General features: G+C 53.0%; 9 protein-coding genes across 9 annotated transcripts; 3 read left to right on the top strand and 6 right to left on the bottom strand.

Moving 5' to 3' along the window:
• Window positions 1-47: 47 nt before the first annotated feature.
• On the bottom strand, window positions 48-1,046 carry PG998_012239 (UbiA prenyltransferase family-domain-containing protein; the record flags this gene model as incomplete). Its single annotated transcript, XM_066879055.1, has 1 exon — window positions 48-1,046. One exon carries the CDS (start codon window positions 1,044-1,046, stop codon window positions 48-50), a length of 999 nt encoding a protein of 332 aa, XP_066725439.1.
• A 639-nt stretch (window positions 1,047-1,685) lies between these two features.
• On the bottom strand, window positions 1,686-2,072 carry PG998_012238 (uncharacterized protein; the record flags this gene model as incomplete). The annotated part of the gene is made up of 1 exon (XM_066879054.1): window positions 1,686-2,072. One exon carries the CDS (start codon window positions 2,070-2,072, stop codon window positions 1,686-1,688), a length of 387 nt encoding a protein of 128 aa, XP_066725438.1.
• Window positions 2,073-2,551: 479 nt separating this feature from the next.
• On the bottom strand, window positions 2,552-3,487 carry PG998_012237 (uncharacterized protein; the record flags this gene model as incomplete). The annotated part of the gene is made up of 1 exon (XM_066879053.1): window positions 2,552-3,487. The coding sequence occupies one exon, from the start codon at window positions 3,485-3,487 to the stop codon at window positions 2,552-2,554; it is 936 nt and encodes a 311-aa protein (XP_066725437.1).
• A 649-nt stretch (window positions 3,488-4,136) lies between these two features.
• On the bottom strand, window positions 4,137-4,673 carry PG998_012236 (uncharacterized protein; the record flags this gene model as incomplete). Its single annotated transcript, XM_066879052.1, has 1 exon — window positions 4,137-4,673. The coding sequence occupies one exon, from the start codon at window positions 4,671-4,673 to the stop codon at window positions 4,137-4,139; it is 537 nt and encodes a 178-aa protein (XP_066725436.1).
• A 533-nt stretch (window positions 4,674-5,206) lies between these two features.
• PG998_012235 (uncharacterized protein) lies at window positions 5,207-5,545 on the top strand (the record flags this gene model as incomplete). Its single annotated transcript, XM_066879051.1, has 1 exon — window positions 5,207-5,545. The coding sequence occupies one exon, from the start codon at window positions 5,207-5,209 to the stop codon at window positions 5,543-5,545; it is 339 nt and encodes a 112-aa protein (XP_066725435.1).
• A 2,426-nt stretch (window positions 5,546-7,971) lies between these two features.
• PG998_012234 (arad-like aldolase/epimerase) lies at window positions 7,972-9,003 on the top strand (the record flags this gene model as incomplete). The annotated part of the gene is made up of 3 exons (XM_066879050.1): window positions 7,972-8,251; window positions 8,333-8,563; window positions 8,627-9,003. 3 exons carry the CDS (start codon window positions 7,972-7,974, stop codon window positions 9,001-9,003), a joined length of 888 nt encoding a protein of 295 aa, XP_066725434.1.
• Window positions 9,004-9,393: 390 nt separating this feature from the next.
• On the top strand, window positions 9,394-11,690 carry PG998_012233 (HET-domain-containing protein; the record flags this gene model as incomplete). The annotated part of the gene is made up of 3 exons (XM_066879049.1): window positions 9,394-9,997; window positions 10,060-10,543; window positions 10,874-11,690. 3 exons carry the CDS (start codon window positions 9,394-9,396, stop codon window positions 11,688-11,690), a joined length of 1,905 nt encoding a protein of 634 aa, XP_066725433.1.
• Window positions 11,691-11,969: 279 nt separating this feature from the next.
• Window positions 11,970-13,148, bottom strand: PG998_012232 (uncharacterized protein; the record flags this gene model as incomplete). Its single annotated transcript, XM_066879048.1, has 1 exon — window positions 11,970-13,148. One exon carries the CDS (start codon window positions 13,146-13,148, stop codon window positions 11,970-11,972), a length of 1,179 nt encoding a protein of 392 aa, XP_066725432.1.
• A 2,124-nt stretch (window positions 13,149-15,272) lies between these two features.
• Window positions 15,273-17,730, bottom strand: PG998_012231 (uncharacterized protein; the record flags this gene model as incomplete). The annotated part of the gene is made up of 7 exons (XM_066879047.1): window positions 15,273-15,763; window positions 15,817-16,249; window positions 16,326-16,403; window positions 16,477-17,047; window positions 17,122-17,483; window positions 17,534-17,572; window positions 17,629-17,730. The coding sequence occupies 7 exons, from the start codon at window positions 17,728-17,730 to the stop codon at window positions 15,273-15,275; spliced, it is 2,076 nt and encodes a 691-aa protein (XP_066725431.1).
• Between the last annotated feature and the right edge of the window lie 974 nt (window positions 17,731-18,704).

The following is an 18,704-nucleotide window of genomic DNA, read 5'->3' as shown; positions in this document are numbered from 1 at the left end:
ACGGCATGACAGTGCTGATTTATGCCCCTAATGAACCTGGCTTTTCTTCAGGGAAGTAAAGACAACCAAGGCATAATGTAGATAACCGTCATCCAGACACTCCACAACTTAAACGACCAGCCATCAGCATCCTGCGTCCGGCATACCAGCAGACTAACCGCCGCCACGCCCGCAGCGACGATGCTGAGAAAATATCCCGCAACCCCAGCGCCACAAAGCCAGGGACCCAGCACTGCCCAGACCGACATCAACGCCGCAGTCGTCCACCGCGCAGGCCCATCCCCAACAACCAGCGGCAGCGTCCGCCGGCCCCGCGCCACGTCCCCCTCCTGATCGCGAAAGTCCGCGGTCTGGATCGTCGTGGCAATGGCGAGGCCCACGGCGGTGGTCCAGACATAGCCGCGCGCGTCCATGTACCCGTCGGCGGCCAGCCACAGCGCGCCGGCGTTGAGCAGCGATAGACCCACCCCGTTCAGGAGGTTGCGGACGAGCCAGTGAATGTCTGCGCCCCCAAGGTCGTTGTAGACATAGGACGTCACCACGAACGCCGCCGCCTCCACGTACGTCCCCTGGGCAAACGACACCAGTAGGGCCAATACAGTCGCGATCGGCAGCAGTACTTTGCGCACCTGACACTGAGAGATGCGGCCGGCGGGGATGGGCCGCCACGCCTTGTTGAGGGCGTCTTCCTCTGGGGCGCCCGGCACGCTCTGGTTGCCGAGCTGCACTACCAGCAAAAGGAGCCAGACGAATAGGAATGTGCGTGAAAATCGCCCGGTCATCGTGAGGACTGCTGCTCCCATTGGACTGGAAGATAGTGTTGTTGCTGCTACTGGTTCTGTTGGTCTTGGGTTCGTGCTGAAGCAGTCCGAGGCCGCGCCGAAAAGGCCAAAGATGACGGTTTGAAGGCAAGTGGTGCACAGGTCACTCGCGGTGAAAAGATATATCGTGTAGAGATGATAGGAGATCTGCTGCAGTAGTCCTCGTTCGGCCTTTTGAGTGATGGCGGCCTTCTCCTTTTCGGGGTGCTGGTCAGATTCGGCCATAGTGTTTTATTATGAGGAGACTTGACGGACGCGATGAGATGTCAAAATAGGAGATGAGTATGATTAATAAGTTGGTCAAAGAGCGAGAGGCAGAAAACTCGGTGAGATCTCAGGAGCAAGTCTTAGATATGTTTATTTATGGCCACGAACATAAAAGAGTGACAGGTTAATACTGCTACGTGACACTGCACATGGACTGATTGCGTTATATGATGTCGCGTTGAATACATTCACCACGTATCTAGTGGAGTTTTACTTCTACTTGCGACGTATGATAAATTACTTCACAAGATAGTCCACACAATGTTACTAATTACAGATGGACCATTCAATAGGATAGAACGATAGTGGGTTGACGGTACGGCCGGTCACTCTAGCTGGCCGGTACGACTATTTGTCATCCGTATAAAGCTTGTTTCTGTAATGACGGTATGTTGAAGAAGACGGTCATCCATAGTAAAAGTCAGCCACCGTTACACTACCCCTGAGGCGACAGAAACGCCAAGAACCTTCCTTATACATTGAAGCTTCAATCCGAGTCATCTGAGTCAAGCATGGGAATTGCCTCCAAGCCTTCGCGCCTACCAAGTCAACTGTAGACATCCACCTCCCGTTCTCGCGGGATCGCCCTCAGATTGTTCACGTCGCTAAATCGTAGTCTACCTCCTGGACCCCTGCTGCTAGCAGGGCGGCCCGGACGTGTTTCTGGCGATCAAACACGTAATAACGATAACGGCCGTTGGTCTCGGGCATAAGCGTGGGGGTGGGCTTGTCAGGCTTCGTAAAGTTTCGACTGTCCATTAGGGCGTCCGCATCGCACGCCACGCGTCGTAGGTCGGGGAACAGCTTGCCAGACGTAGCGGCGGTTAGGCCTCCTTGGGCGCGCTCCAGACGCTTGGGGTAGGTCTTACGCTTATAATCGATGATGGAGAGTTTGCAAATAGAGCTCGGCAAGCCTTTGACCAACGCCTGCGACTCGTCGAAAATTGTCGGTGCCTTCCTGGCCGTCGGTGGGACAGACGGCATACCACTGGAGTTTCAGCAAAGCTCCAAAGCCTGTATTACCCCGAATGGACTCGGCGGTCTTTTATGTTGTCCAAAAAATGATACAAGGATCTCCGTACAAGTGTAGTGGCATAATATGAGAGCTTGAACAAAGCGGGACAGACGCTGAAGGCCTGCTGGAGCTCGTCCTTGTTTAGCTATGCATCCGTCAAATTAACAACCTTAGGTCCGTAAGCAATGGAAGGGCCATAATCAGACTCTCAAGTTATATGCCTCGGGCTTTTCCAAGCTCTTGTTCCGCATCCTGCGCATGCCTTTGTGGTGATAGTGGGTCGTAGTCATCTTTCGCCATCCTTCAGTCAACAAGTCATTCTTAAGAGGAAAATGCCACTTGGGAAACTCTTTTTGCATTACCTACCATACTTGACCTACGACGCATTTCCCCGGTTTCACTAACTTCGACTCAGATCAATCAATCCTACTTGGTGAACTACTCAGCTTTACGCGGCCCTCCACAAGGCCAACTGCCCCATGAAAGCAGCGTGAAGACTCACAACGTTCTCAAATGATGGTTTCATGTTACTAGCAATTCCCATGGTGGCTTTGAGCTCGTCGCGAGAGTTGACCACAGAGTGGTCTACAGCAGACCGGCAGAGTTGATATGACTCCAGCTTGAGCTTCTGGACTGCCTCCACCAGCTTCGTGTGGTAGACGTAAATGCTATAGTCATGCGACCGATGCGCCACGGATTCAAACGCCCGGCCAAACTCCACGAGTTCCAGCGGCTTGGTTTTGAACAGGGATGCGTATTTGATCCCGCTATAGGCGAGCACTGGGAGTAAGTCATCCAAGTCTGCTGGCCATGGTCTGGACAGGCTCCAGGTCAGTTCACGATCACGGTGCTCAAGACGGGACATTGCGGTGGCAAACGCCTCTCGCTTTTCGTCGGCATCATCCGAAATGGGCCTATCAGCCGTTTCGCGAAACGCCCTGATCGAGTACACGGCGTCTTTCTTCACAAGCTTGGGGACTTTGGAGCAGTAAATTGCTGAATACAACCTGTTCTCGTACTCTTTGCTGTCAATGTACGCATGGCGGCTCGCCACGCACTCGGCCCATTTCTGTAGCAGCTTGAGAAGCTGCTCGCTGGGAGCCACGACGAGCAGGTTCCCCAGGTGATACAGCATCATGAAAAGCGAGTGCATGTGCTCTTGGCCAACATGCTCATTGCTAAGAACCTGCTGGCACAGGCCCATCAGAACATAGGATGTGCTCGCCAACGACCAGCACTCGGCGCAGCCTGTCTCGACTTGACGCTCCATGTTAGGCCAGTCGCGTACCAGATTGCTCATAGACAGCATATCATAGAGCTCAGCGGCTTCATCGTAGATGCCACTGCGGTGACCACAAGTGTACAGGAAACCCGTATTCTGCATGTTTATTGGTGGTTGCTTTACCAGCCTCTTGGTAGAAGATAATGCATCTTCTCTCGAAGTCAAAGGCGAAGACGCCAGAGATCGTGGTAAAGAAGGCATTGTTAATGAGTCCGATGAATGGATGCTAACCTTAATTAGAATTATGAATAATTCCTCGCCATCTTATACTCCTGGCAGAACCTGAATCACAACTATAGTGTTGGTGATAACCTCAAGCTTTTCTGAAACTTGAGTCTTCACTAGACTGAGGCTGTTCTAGAAACAAGGAGATTGTCATTGTGTTTCTTTGTGTTGACGTTAAGTTCAGGATCAAAGGCCTTCTGATTCTGTTTACTTTCCCTAACTGCGTTTTCTTCTTATCCTCTGAACAAGTCATCAAACTCAGCATTTACCTTATCTAAGCCATCCTTGGTAGCTTTCCATCACCTTCGTCAACCTTTGTGTCACTGAGACGAATAGCGCATCCAGAAACCTGACACTCTTTATCACCGCGCTGAGCTTGTTCCGCGACCCAACCATCGGGTGGTGCGTCGCGTCGTAGAATAGCGAATAACTCTCCTTCTTGAACTTGTGCCCCGCATCAAATCAGCTTCAGGTACGCGATGTGGATCCTGTGGTCTCGCGAGGGGTAGAGTCTCAGATCATCGTCTCAGTATGGAGGACGCATCCCCTCGTTATTCGTGATAAAGAAAGCGGCATTACGGACCCCAGCAGTCGCGATGTTAGTGAGAAGAGGCCCGACTAGTGCGGGCAACGGTTTCCAGACGTACCAGCGCAGCCTGCGACCTCGCTCGCAGAGTTGATTCCTTGCCTGTATGAAATATCCTAATTGCAACTCAGGGTCGCCGACGAAAGGTAGGGCCGAGGACGACAGGGAATCCCGTATCCAGAGTACGGCATCAGTGGCGACGAGCTGGTGCATCTTAGCCTCGACGGGACGACTCTGAATGGTATTAATGAAGGCGTCGAGATGTTCCTTGGGGAACAAGTGCGCCTTTTCTCTGGTCCAATTGGCCAGTATGCCGAGGTGGACGCTGCGGGTCTTATCAGCGAGGATGCGGTCGGCGACGTGGTAAATCAGGACGAGAAGCGAGTGTGACTGCTCTGTATTTAAGACAGTACGGAGGACCTGGAGCGCTTGACGAGTAACTTCCCGTTGTCCGTACTGCGCCAACTGGATTCGCATATCGTGTCAATGGGGCGGTCGATGTATGGCGTGTCTGTCGCCAGGCCCCTGGCCCGTAGCTCAATATAAAGCTTAGTGGGAGGGCTCACGGCGGCGCTATGACCGCAACAGTATAAGAACCAGGTGTTGTGAATAGTGTTAGATGCCATTCTCATGAATAATGTGCTTGTTTGATATTGGACAATGACTTAATGGACGTGTCATATTGGCTAAAGCACAGGCAACGGCACCCTTTATTCAAGACGCTGAAAGAACAAAGGATATTGCGAGAAACAGATGAAAAGCAATTTAACTTCACCAGGGTTCTTTTCTAATTTGCCTTTATTCATTACGGCCAATTTGGGCTGGGGAGTTCACTTACCCAGCAAGAGATATCATCGCTAACAAATTACCCATTAGAAATGTACTTAAGATTCACGTCTTTCTACTTACATAATGCTCACTTATTCCTAGGCAAATGGCGGCTCTAGCTATCCTGTGGTTCGCCCTCCATCTTTCTTGTCTGTCTGATACGTCCGGGCTAGTAGCCGGAGATGCGAGAAACCAGCAGCAAGAGCATCGGTGACGAAGTTAGCTTGCAGGTCCCGAACCGCCTCGATGAACTCACCTTCGAGTGTCGCGAACCTGGCCTCGTCGATGACGGCGTCTTCACCGTCAAAATCGGGCAGATCCACGATGCTCCAGCGCAGAGCTTTCCGAAGCTCCGCCCGGATAGCGTCGACGAAGCCGCCGTTCGCGGCGTACTTCTGCTCCATGCCCGAGACGACGCGCCCGGCAGCCGCTCTAATGTCATCATCCGTGGCGAGAAACCCGATGCCCGGCACGAGGATCCCGGGGAAGCCCTCCGCGCTCCCGCTGTGGCGGTGGTCTAGGATGCCCCCAAACGTGCCCCAGTTGTCTTTTTCGTCCCGAGCGGGCCCGTAATTGGTGACGGCGGGCTTGTGATAGGCGACCGGGAGGCTCACGGGCAGCTGCCCCTGAGGCTGCGGTGGCGATGGGGGTTCGCCGTCGCTCGTCCACATGGGATTGGCCTGGCGCGTTTGGTTCTCGGTCAAGACAACTTGGACGTGTAGATGCGCGAGGAGCTGCTCTTTACCGCTCCGGTAGATCTCCCCATGTTCGGCGCAGGCTTCTAGGGGCGCGCCTCCCCAGGTCGGAGTGGAAAGGTGGACTGTGGTGCGAATCTCAACCTGATAGAGAGCGTCGGGTCGTTTTGGCATCGAGAAAACGTGACAAGGAGGTATTCGGGGTCCGCCTTCAGGTCCCAAACAATACATGGCAGTGGCGAAGAAGCATATATCCATCATATTTGCCATTACCAAGACGTCAGTTTCGGCTGACGGTGAAGGGATGTCTGGGTGGGGGGTGGCATTCCCGTTTCCAGGTGTCAGCGCTGGGGGAAGGCGTTCATTTACATTTCCCATCGGTGAATCCCAATCGAAGTCCTCTCGTGTCGTGCGGCTTGCAACACGTCGATTAGAATCACCTACGTGTGAAAGGCTGCCGTCTTGCGCGGTGGGGTTTCCAACATTTTCATCACTGGTACCTCCCATCGGTGAATCACCATCGTCTGGCGGAGCCGAGCTTTCAACCCTTCCATGATTGGGAATTTCAGTATTGCCATTGGCGCCTGACATCATGGGAGGGGGCCCGGGGTTCAGGGGTCTTGGTCCTAAGAAACCCTGGTTGTCATTTCCCAGTCCCAATGGAAGAAAAGGGGTACTTCCCAGTGGAAGAAAGGGGCCCCATTTGTTGTCAGCACGACGACCAGGGTTGCGAGGTGCAGGATCACCCGGTCTTCGAAGTTGACCGATCGGGAGGCCGAACTGGTTGTTTAACCTGGGATTGCTATTGTTTATCGACCCCATGGCTTGCTTCACCTGCTGCTGGAACATGTTGGGATCGAGAGGGCCTCCGGGCCTGCGGTTACCAGGTACAACATCCGGCTGTCGAAGTTGACCCATTGGGTGCCCTGGCTGATTGAGTAGTCTGCCATTATCTCCAGGAGCCATGGCCTCGCTCATCTGCTGCTGGATCTGATCGGCACTTGGAGGGCCGGGGGGAAGCGATTGCTATTACCGATTATATTTCCAGGCCTCGCGGCTTGATTCATCTGTGACTGGATCCGATTACCGTTGAAGGGGCTTGCAGGGATGCGGTTATTGTTACCGCCAGGGTTTTGAGCCATGTTGAAGGGTATGTGGCGTGAGTAACTTCACGTCGGGTTTGTATTCTCGCGGTTTTTGTTTCTGTTACTTTGAATAGCAATGGTACCGTGCAATGTGGATCGCTATTCAAAGGGAGAAATATCTACTGCTTATATAGTTAAAGGGAGGAAAAACATAGCTTGACTGCTGTTCCACGTATAAAGCCATTGTTATTTTCTATGTGTTCACTATAATGAACAAGCTCTTTGTCTTCCTGCCAGGTATAATTCTATTGACGTAAAATATATAATACTCAGACGTAGCATAAAGAGCTGAGAGTAGGAAACATGAGAATGATCATCTTAAAAAACAAGGAATCAAGACAAGATCCACCCCAGCTGATGGAAATCTCTGCGGGCTCGACTGATGAAGCCTGAAATAATTGTATGGCGTCGAGGCTGGGTGAACGGATAAAGATGTGGTGCTATGGTTCTATTTGACAGCTTTGTCAATTATAGAGCCGCAGGTGTGTTTATCAAACTCCTAGTCACCATGTTTACTGCAAAGCCATATAACACGAAGTATCAAACAAATGCCAGGAAGTAAACCCGAGAAGAAATTCCAGGTTATGTTTTGTCATTATTCCCGATACAAAGGCTTCGCCCCCTGCCCCCTCATTCACACCTGATGAAAGAACCTTACCATACAATCGAGGTTATTCACTGCCACTGCTAGGTGTCATTCATGGCGTAAATACCACTTATAGCTGCGATTGTCCCTGTTGTGAATCATTATTGGATCCAAGCTTAGCTGTTGTATGGTTCCCTGGAAAGTCTTTTGTGGTACTCGGTAAGTGTCAAGCATCGAAGGAATGTTATTGAATACGACTTTGCTCCTCTTTCCGTAGATTGAAAGATGGTATGTAATGACCATTTCTGAATTCTCCAATTGATTAGATATCGAAGAGGGGCGTCTCAAACCCAGTTGCAATGCTTTTGTGCCGTCATCGGCGATCATATTGAAAATGCGGGGGTGTTGTTGGAGAACAAATCACGACGACCGCTCCCGACATGACACATTCACAGGGTCTTGAGAACATCACCCATTGTTGCCCACTCTAGAGACAGATCAAAACCAGAGTCACCGAAACCATGTCGCCGTCTGCAGTCAACGAGACCAGCTCGAAGGAGCATGCCGTTCAAGAGAAGCCCAAGACAGGAAGTCGACCCCAGGTGCAAGCCATGGGCAAGACCAAGGACGGACGCACCCTGCGGGTCCGTAAATATCCCGAGTTTTCGAAGCCGGAAGACGAGCGAGTATATCGGAAGCAACACCTCGCCGCGGCCTTCCGTGTCTTCGCCGATCGCGGTTTTGACGAGGGCGTGGCCGGTCACATCTCGGTCCGCGATCCCATATTAACGGACCACTTCTGTATGTCGAGGCCACCACCCCAGAGATGAAGGAATGAGGCCACAGTTTCTTGAGCTCAGAGTCTAACTAACGGATCATCAGGGCTGAACCCACTCTCCATGCATTTCTCCCTCATCAAGGTCTCGGATCTGATTTTGGTCGATGAGGAAGGGCTGGTAGTTGAAGGAGAGGATCCCATCAATAAGGCGGCCTTCACCATCCACTCAGCGATCCATCGCGCTAGACCAGATGTCAACGCAGCATGCCACGCCCACAGCGTCCACGGCAAAGCCTTCTCTGCCTTTGGCCGGGAACTGGAGATGATCACCCAAGGTAAGCGACCCAATACTCTTCTAGTGCGCATCGACATATGCTAAAAGATCATCTGCAAAACAGACTCACTCCGCTTCTACAAGAGCCACGCCGTCTACGACAACTTCGGCGGCGTCGTGGTGGACCGGGAAGAAGGCGACCGGATCGCGCGGGCGCTGGGGCCGCACAGCAAGGCCGCCATCCTGCAGAACCACGGGCTCCTGACGGTGGGCCAGACGGTTGACGAGGCGGCTTTCTGGTTCCTCAGCCTTGAGCGCACCTGCCAGGCCCAGTTGCTCGCCGACGCGGCCGCGGCGGCTGGGTACAAGAAGAAGTTCATCGACGATGAGGAGGCCCAGTACGCCGTCCAGGAGCTGGGCGGGCCCGAAAAGGGCTGGTTGGGGTTCCAGCCGTACTATGATGAGCAGGTCGCCAAGACGGGGGGCTCTTTCCTTCAATAGACGACAAGGGGTTGGGTAGGTACTTGGTTCTGAATTGAGGTTGAAATTGGCATTCGCTTTGACGAAACGATAACTTTTTACGTGTCTTGCTCTCGGATCGGAGTGAATGAATCGGCTATTTCCCCCGCCATTAGTAGCCAATCAATTCCGACCTCAACTAGCTTACGAGTTTCAGCTGCCTCAGCTCGACTTTCTTTTGCTTGCATTAGCCAACGTCCCTCCCCTTCCTCCCTCTTCGTCTGCCTTTCTCCTCTGTTGCTCATCAGTCTGTACTGACGCACCTGCTTGTTTTCATTTCACTGAGCTCTTACGGCAATCGGCTGGTGGTCCATCCAGAACCCAGGCGACAAGATACTAAACGCACCGGCCTTGCACATCCCACCACTCGATATGGACATTACAATTCCAGAACCGCTGGATCGGACGAAGTCGATTGCCGACTCGGGCCTTACTTCCCAAGAGCTCGAGTCATGGTATTTGGATTACATACATCATCATGGCCGTAAACAGGTTTTAGTGGCTGACCTTGAACGCACAGTCGAAGCTGACAAGCTCGATCACTATCAAATAGAGCTTCGAATACAACAGCTAGCTAAATCAGTCACTATCGCCCATGAGATTTGCGCCAAGTGTCAAAATATGCTGGACCACTGGCCTAGTCCTGAAAACTCCGATTACGTCCTCGGCCGCAAATCCGACACATTGGAGCTAGAGGCAGCCAGTCGTTCAGGGTGCAAGCTTTGCGACCTCTTGCTGTGGAAGCTGATGACGGGTGGGTTTCGTGGATTGACTGGAAGGCTCGATCTCTTTCGCAAGATTGAGGGCCGCTTGCAGGTCCTCGGATTCGACTGCCAGTCTTCCTTGTTCGTCCAAGAAGTGTCCAATTCGCTCTCGGGGTCCCCAGACACAGGACGCCTCGTTCTTCGCCTCCCCGGCATGGGTAATGATGGGTACGGAGCAGTACATCTTGAAATTGGAGTTACGGGCACATCAAGTAAGGCCCATCGTTTGAAGACATTAGCAACAGGACCCCTCCCTTTACTGATTTACTTGCAGTTGACTTCAGTGAAGTCAAATCGCTCGACATTGTCAAAATGTGGTTGCATGACTGCGACAGCAGCCATCACATCTGCCATAGTAAGAGGCTGTACCCTCGGCCTACCAGACTGATCTTCATTGGTGATGGATATATCAAAATGACCCGGACGGACGAAATGAACGAAATGCCGCCTTACGCTACCCTGAGTTACTGCTGGGGGCTTGAACCATTCACAATGCTCAAACCCGAGACATATGATGCATTCATGAAAGCAATATCGGCCCCAGACCTCCCCAAAACGTTTCGCGACGCGATTGATATTGCACGCCAGATAGGGATGTCATATATTTGGATTGACGCGCTCTGCATCATTCAGGGCGATAGCACAGATTGGCAACGAGAGGCTGGCCAGATGCGCCACGTCTATGGAGGCTCATATCTCAACATTGCAGCCACGACTGCGACAAGTGCACATCAAGGCTGTTTACAAGAGCCAGCTAGGTATAACCGCGGAGTGCATGTGCGTGTCACAACAAGCCAACCTTCTACTGGGATGCGCTGTCTGTACATACATGCGGACCACAGCAATATTACAACGAACAGTCCATTAGCCAGAAGGGCGTGGGCTTTTCAAGAAAAGCTTCTCTCTCCAAGAACGCTATATTGCTCTCCACGCGGCCTGTTCTGGCAGTGCAGATCCCAGGACATGTCGGAAAGCCATCCCACGGCGATTAAACTAGACATCTACTCAATGTTTGTGTGCCCAGAGGACAGACCGTGGCCCTGGAATATGGTGGTCGAGCGATATTCAGACGCTGCACTGACGCACAGCTCTGACCGGCTTCCTGCTCTGGCTGGCATTGCAATGCGCCAATCTGAAGCCAGAGAAGACCAATACCTGGCCGGCATGTGGCGCAGAACCCTGCTCGAACAGATGATGTGGAGTAGACGGAGCTCTGTGCCGATGCAGAAAAGGCCGCCGTGGCAGGCTCCTACCTGGTCTTGGGCCTCTATTGACGGTGGCGTACGAGTTCTCGATCGCGTGCCTGCACGGTTGCGCGCACATGCGATGAAACAATGTGTCCGCATACTTGATGTTTGGACAACGCCGTCAGGCCCGGATCCCTTTGGCCCTGTTTCGGGCGGGGCATTGACGTTGGCATGCGCCTATTTAGTTCCTGCCAACTTGGACGACGATGCCGGCGATACTTGTCTGGTGGTGCTTGACGTCCCAGAACTCGGGACAGAGCGGAACAACACCATCAGAATCAATTTTCGGAGAGACTGTTTGAGCGACGATGGGGTTCGAAGCAGCCCATCGGTGTTCCTACTTCCAGTGTATGTTCAAGATACTTCGGCAAGTCCTTGCACATCCCACGCATCCCATCCCATAGGATCAGGGGCATTCGCACTCGTCCTTCAACGCTGTTGCAGTAGCCAAAATGACAGCTTTCGGAGAATCGGACGGTTCGAATTGTCGGGCGCCATATCCAAGCCAGACGCGCCCGACGAGGAAGTGCTCGAAATTGAAGGGCTACTGTTGAGGATGATAGTTGATTCTGGTCCCAAATTCGCAGAGGCCGAATGCGCCAGGATCATTTCGGAGCCTGAATTCCAAGACTCGCCCTATGTCATTACTATTGAGTAGTGAGCAGCTGGAATTTAGAAAGCAACCTTGCCCATTTGCAGGCTGAGCCAACGTTAGAAAGCCGCCAACCTCAATCTACCTTTGTCACAGTTACTGCACATGTCACATTCTTAAAACGATCGCGGGATTTGACCACCATGATTGTATTTACATTTAGTAGGTTCAGGTTATATACAGTTTAAAAGTTCACCGCCATTAGTCATTCTGCCACATCTCTATCCATCACACATTTGTCTCGAGTCGGATACACCCAAGAACTAATAGAAGAAGTCGTCCCGCTTAGTTGTAAGGGTTGGTGCCGAGGCAGCTGGCGTACTTGGCGCTGCACTCAGCCTGGTTGGCGCTGGGGGCGCTGCGGCAGGCGTCGGACTCCTTGACGCAGGTGGCCTTGCACTCGGCCTTCTCGGCGTTGCAGAGCGACATGTTGGCGCCGGGGGCGGTGCGGCACTTGTCGTCGAGCTGCTGGCAGTTGCCCTGGTAGACGGGGGTGCCGAGCTCGAAGTGAGGCTCCTCGGCGGCGGCCTTGACGGCGTTCTTGGCCGGGAAGTAGACGGCGTCGCCGGTCTCCCAGTGGGGCTCCTCGGTGGCGCGCTTCTTGGCGTAGGGGTTCTCGCCCAGGCACTTGGCGAAGTCGGCCGAGCAGAGCGACTGGTTGGCGCCGGGGGCGGTGCGGCAGGCGTCGGCGTCGGCCTGGCAGACGGTCTTGCAGGCGGCCTTCTCGGCGTTGCACAGGGACATGTTGGCGTCGGGGGCGGTGCGGCAGGCGTCATCCTTCAGGATGCAGCTGGTAGCAGCGGCCTTGGACTGGGCCGGGAAGTAGACGGCATCGCCAGTCTCCCAGTGAGGCTCCTCGGCAGTCTTAGCGTTCTTGGCGGGGAAGTAGACGGCATCGCCGGTCTCCCAGTGGGGCTCCTCGGCGCGCTTGGCGTAGGGGTTCTCGCCGAGGCACTTGGCGTAATCGGCAGAGCAGAGAGACTGGTTGGCACCGGGAGCGGTGCGGCAGGCATCGGCGGCGGAGGAGCACTGGTCCTTGCACTCAGCCTTCTGGGCGCTGCACTCAGCCATGTTGGCGCCAGGGGCGGTGCGGCAGGCGTCGTCCTTGAGGACGCACGAGGAGTCGGCGGCGGCCTTGGACTGAGCGGGGAAGGTGAGGGCCTCGCCGGTGGCGGACTGGGGCTTCAGGGACTCGGAAACCGACTTGCCGGTGCAGCCAACGAGGCTGGCGACGCAGGTGGCGTGGTTGGCGTCAGGGGCGGTGGAGCAGCGGTCGTGGCTGACCTGGCAGGAGCCAATGCACTGGGCGATGGCGACATCGCACTCGACCGAGGACAGGCCGTTGTTGGCAGTGTACTTGCGGCAGACGCTGTCGCGGTCGGCGCAGGTGGTGGCAGAGCCGGCCGGGGCAGCGGCGGCAGTGTAGGCCAGGATGGCGATGGCGATGGCTTGGTTGAAGTACATTTTGGCGGTGATTAAACTAGTAGTTTTCCTTTTCGTAGATAGAACGAGTGTTGTAGTTGGGAGTGAGTGAAAACGAAGGTTGGTATTAAGTAATTAGGGTGTATTAGTGAGTGGTGTAGAGATGGTGGTGGTGATGGTGGTGGTGGTGGTGATAGTAGAATCTCTTTTCCATCGAAGGATCATCCATTCGCTTTATACACATTGCCATCGATCTGAGCTGGCGGGTGGATAACAACTGGAGATGTCGTGGGCCTCACCCTTTAGCAGAGATCGGCACTCACTCCTTCCTTCTCGACGGCGTGGGTGGAGTAGATGGGGGAGAGGTTTTCTGGAATACGAGACTATTCTTAGAGCCCTCTACCATGGATTCCTTTTGACCGCTCGTTTGGTCCCTTCGTGCATCGTCTTTGCGTGCTGGGAACCAAGAGACAACGCAGCAAAGCCCTACCAAGTTGTCCACCCGTCTCGTGTCTCGCAGCACAGGAGGGCCCGGCAGTCTACAGCCAAGTCGGGTTTCGCCCATACAATGGCCTTCCGCCTGACCTGGATTCCAAACACCGGGCGCTAGGAAGCGTGGAAACCGCTTTCTAGTGCGACGGCACGCCGTAGTTGCCGTGTGGCTAAGCCCTGAATGACGTGGAGTAGTGCAGTGTGAAGTTGGCGCGATGGACGGCAATGCCGGCGACTGGCAGACGCGATGTCTGCTCTCAGTCAAGTTCGTGCTACTACAGATGCCGAGTTTCCATCGGCAATGGGGCACTAGGCCCAGGGGTAGAAGAGACACCAAGCCTGGAAAGGCTGGAAGTGGATCGATGCAGAGATTCATATTACTGGAGTCATTTCTTCTTTATTCAACAAGTGCTGGCCGGAGCATGGCTAGCAGCAAGGAACAGTATTGGCAATAGGGCAGTATGGAGAGCCGAGTATAGTGCCAGGTGGTGATTGGCCGATGGGTTGACGGACGATGCGAAGGGGCCAACGATTCTGAACAAGGGCCCAAGCTCGACCGATAAACTGACGGAAGAAGTGGCACGCGATCCCCACGCCCGGCAGGGAATATATTATTTTTTAGCTTCTTGGCATATAAAAGGGGCATTTCCATCTCCCTTCTCCACAGGCGCCTCACTTACTTTTCTCGTCACTCACTGCGCGACTCAAATTGCGGCGGGTTGCAGTGTGGAGCCCTCGTAATGAGCCCGACAACAAGGCCAGCTCCACCTCGACACGACCTGCGAATAGACGATCAGCGCTCAGCCCGTTCAGTCCAGGGTGCATCGCAGATGGAGCACGGGAGCAAATGTCACCTCCACGAATGGCAACACTAGCCCGCTTCCTTACTAATTTGCGACGGTTTTATAAACTGGGCCGGCAGGGCATCGCACGAAGAGAGGGAGGAAAAAAGAATGAAGGACGGTTCGATGCAGAAATGATCATCTCTACTCTCTTTGCGTGGATCGCATTGTGCCCGATGTAGGCCCTCGTGATAATCAATGGATATAGTTGGACTATCATCGAGATTGCGACCAATATCGTGGTGAACTCAAAAGACTAAGAAAGCACCATACCCAATAGTATGGTCTATCGAAAGACCCAACGCTCGTGCCAGCATTCCCAGGGCGAATCGTTGTCCATAGCGTACATACAGAGGAGCGATATGTGGCCATAGCAGAAACCATAGCCCGGATACTGGTGTTGGAGGTGCGTGGTCCATAGAACCGTAAATAATACGACGTGTGGCGTTGCAATGCACGTCCACAGTGGCGCTGCGCCCCTGTTATCACTTGTGTGCTTGGACGGGTGGACGACGATCTGCTACATATTTGTTGAACTTGAATCATGTTTGTTGGATGAGAAGGACGACAAGGCCCGTCTCGTATCGAGAAATCCCCCTGCAACAAATCACAGATCATGGCAAGAATGGGTCCGTCGAGTGGTTCTCGCTCTCATTGCATATGCGCCTGTCACGTTACTCTGCCGCCAGCTCCTATCTCCCGCCAATTGCCTGAAAGCTCTTCCACGGTTCTGGTCTTGGGTTCGATATAAGCGTTGTAACAACACTAACCTGATATGATAGCATGTAAAATATGTGAGGAATGCTAACTACATGTATCGTGTTTTGTTTTCCTACCAACCCCTTTCGCTTACATCTGCTTTGAACTCATATATGAGACACCCTACTTGGATGGTACCACCAACACCGCCATTGTTGCACTCCCAGTAGTTTTCCGCCACGTAGCGAGCGCAAGTCATAGCGCCGTCGTGAGATTTGCCGAGAGGATTCCACGGAGACATCTCGGTGGGCCCGTTGTTCTCCAGCGTGCAGCCTTCCTTCCACCAGATGTTATACTGGTAAGAGGCCTCGTGGTCTTTCCCGCGCATATAATGATGTCTGAACGTTGACTTGTCGTCTTTCTTGATGGGACTGCTGTTGTGGCAGACCTCACCTACGAATGCTGGAACATAACCAGGGTTGATGGGCCCTTTGTCTATGAAGTCTGACTTCTTGTAGCAGATCCGGCCGTATTCCCTCAAAGAGGCTTGCGATCTGTGGATTCGGTAGGCAAACGACCCGCAGCCTACGTCGACGTGCCCTCTCGAGTACATGAATACTCCGCCTGGATCAACGTTGTTAGATGCAGTATTTAAAAGGGCAGGGAACGGTGCTGACCGGCATTTGAAGCGCAAGCGCTGGACATGTGGTAAAACGCGCCACTACAGTCGAGTGAGCACTTCTTGCCTTTCTTGGTTGGCGTATAAGTCATCCCAAAGTCCCAATCCGTGTAGCTCTCCGCGCTGGGAGGAGGCGTGCGGCCTTGGAGGTGGGCCTCTGGGTTCTTGTTGTTGCCCGACGAGTCGACCTCCATGTACAAAGGGGTATCCGGATGCCACTGCTCGCAAAAGTGGTTGGATACGTTGTGCTTCTCCGAGGCGAAAAGAGTGGCCGGTATGGGAGTGATGATAGTGTCTGTAGTCATGGGGCAGACCGCATGGGGTGCTCGAAGCAAATCCGACATGTAGGTCATGGCGGCTTGTGCCTCGGGAGAGACCAAATATATGGATTCCGGTGCTGGCGAGCTGCAGACACACCCTTGATATTTTCCCTAGTACACCAAATTAGCCCATGTCAAGAAGTAGGATATGTCTAGCCTCGCAGAATGTAATATATGTAATACTCACAGCTCTGCACGTCGGCTCTTTCTTTGGTGGAGCTGGGAACTGCAACGGACACTCCTGGAAATCATTGCCGCACATGATCTGTTAAGATTCAGTCAGTTATTTGAAGGACACTGAATTTACATGCACCGAGAAACGTGTTTGTGAGACTTACCGGTGTCTTTGTCGGATCCGGGCAGCGGGTCGAGGAAGAAGTTGTAGTGGTCGTGGCCGTTGCGGTTTGGGGCATTGTCGTGACCATGGATGCATGAATGCGGTTCTCCTTTCCCAGAGGGAGGCCTTCGTATACCTTATCCAGTGCCAAGGCGAATATATACACCGCCACCTGCTCTGCAAGCTGTGGCGTGAGAGCCGATAAGACCGATAGCGCTTCAACAGCCTTGATAACAACCTGGGCCGCCTTGGCTGTGGCGCTGGCAAGATCGGCAAATCCGAAGGGAAGACTGCTTGGATTCAGTAGCAATAAGTCATTGAACGGTCCTCCGGGGGCAGCATTCGCCGCGACTGCTTCTGCAGCACAAATTGCTTGACCTAGTGTGCCAGCAGAGCGCCTCTTGGGCCCGCGATGTTGATTATCGAAGTCCTCTCCGTCCTTGCAGTGCGTTGACCTGTCCATCAACTCGCCTATTCGTGATGCCAGCCCCTTATCAAGGCATGCAATGAGGTCCCCCGAGACATAGTTATCTTTTGGGGCAGTCACGGCTGTAACTGAAGGGGTTGCAGTGCTGTGTTTGAAGTGGATATGTAAGCGCGAGTCAAACGATCTATTTGATAGGAACGAGAGAAAAGGATTCACTACCCTTGACGTTTCGTGATAGCTGGAGTATGCGTTATAGTGACGACTGCTGTGCCTTCCGCATAGATCGTGGCCACTTTGGCTGTTGCCAATGACCCAGCATCGTTTGCAATATAGTCAGGTATCCAGTTGCCAAGACCCTCCACGTCCTGGCGTTTCAGTTTCCATTCCAGCCACACCAGCATCGCATTGGCATCGATAAGCACTTCATGTCTCTTGAAGGCTTCGGATAGAGCTGTGGCCAGCTCCCGGCGGCTCGAGGCACCGTCTAAGCCAAGTATAGCGTCAGACAGCACTTCGTGAACATCCTTATAGCATTGCAAGCTGTCCTTCTCGCAGCCGTCAAGCACGCCTTGGACTTTGTCCTTCACATCTGTAGAGGGAACAAAGTCAAACCCCCTGAAGAGCGACGGACCCAAACGGTGTTCAGTCCGATATCAGAAGGTAGAGCTTCCTATACTTTCAATCTGAGCCAAAAAGATCTCTATCAGGGCTTGCAAGAAAACCTACCAAGTGAGGACGATATTGATCTAGACTACCGAAGTCTACTATCTCAGCGAAGCTCAGGACAGGCAAAGTGCTAATGAGGAATGACAGAAGCGCCGAAATCATATTGAGAATTTGGACGAGGTAATATAAACTTTCGCCTCAACAAGAACAAATATGAGAGATATGATCTGTTGCCAGGTAGATAACCTCGAGAGGTTTCAGTGATGTCACAAGAGGCAATAAAGAAATCCCTAAGACGAATTGAAGTTCCATACCTTATGTATACGAGATCTCGACGCCAAAGGATTGAATCCCAAGCAACTTACGTCTAGGAGTCCTATGAAAGTGATCCTGGACGACTCAGTCTATAGTGGGTAAAAGCCAACTTGGCCAATTGCGTGAAAGGGGCTGCCATGAACAAATGTGCCAAGGCCAAGTTCCAACGCATGCGACGGCCCAACACGAATTGACAGCAGTGATACAGAATCCAGCGTTGTTATTCGATATCATCTTCAGCTGTTATTAGATTCGGTCACATCGGCCAAGATTTGCGGCCATAATGATCATGTTGGGTCGGCCGGATCGAGGCTTGCCGTTCGCCAACAATTCTGCGCTCGGCCCCCGACGCTACACCCATGCAATCCAATCACCAGCAAGGGTCAGCATGCGGCCCGTTATAACGAGTTTTCTTGGGGGCTGCGCACCGAGTTGATTCCCGTCGATGCCGGCCCGAAATGGCAGTGGGGGCTGTGCATCGCAGGACTTCGGTTGGCTATGCGCTTCCAACAGTCGTCTTACCAACCAACTGTTTGCGCCAACGACATGATCTAAAAAAGGACGGCGAATGATCGTAACGAAGGAGCGTCATGCTACTGTCTATTCCCATTATCCTGAAACATGAATAGGCACAATAAGGTTTCTCCCTGATCCAACTTTCGTATATGCGCAACTAGCAGTGAGGATCGCATGCATAACGAAATCTTAACTTTGGTAAGCGTGGCCTCAACCAACGCATTCATCAGTACGAGACGAGATTTGATGTGACAACTTACAACGGAGGACTTAGAAGGGGAGGGGGATGTGTATGAGCCAGAATC

This window comes from Apiospora kogelbergensis (assembly GCF_038363985.1).
Source record: "Apiospora kogelbergensis strain CBS 113332 chromosome Unknown utg000008l_segment0_segment0, whole genome shotgun sequence".
In the NCBI taxonomy this organism is placed as follows: Eukaryota; Fungi; Ascomycota; class Sordariomycetes; order Amphisphaeriales; family Apiosporaceae; genus Apiospora; species Apiospora kogelbergensis.
The sequence above is the reverse complement of the archived record's forward strand: the minus strand, read 5'-3'. Positions and strand labels throughout refer to the sequence as shown.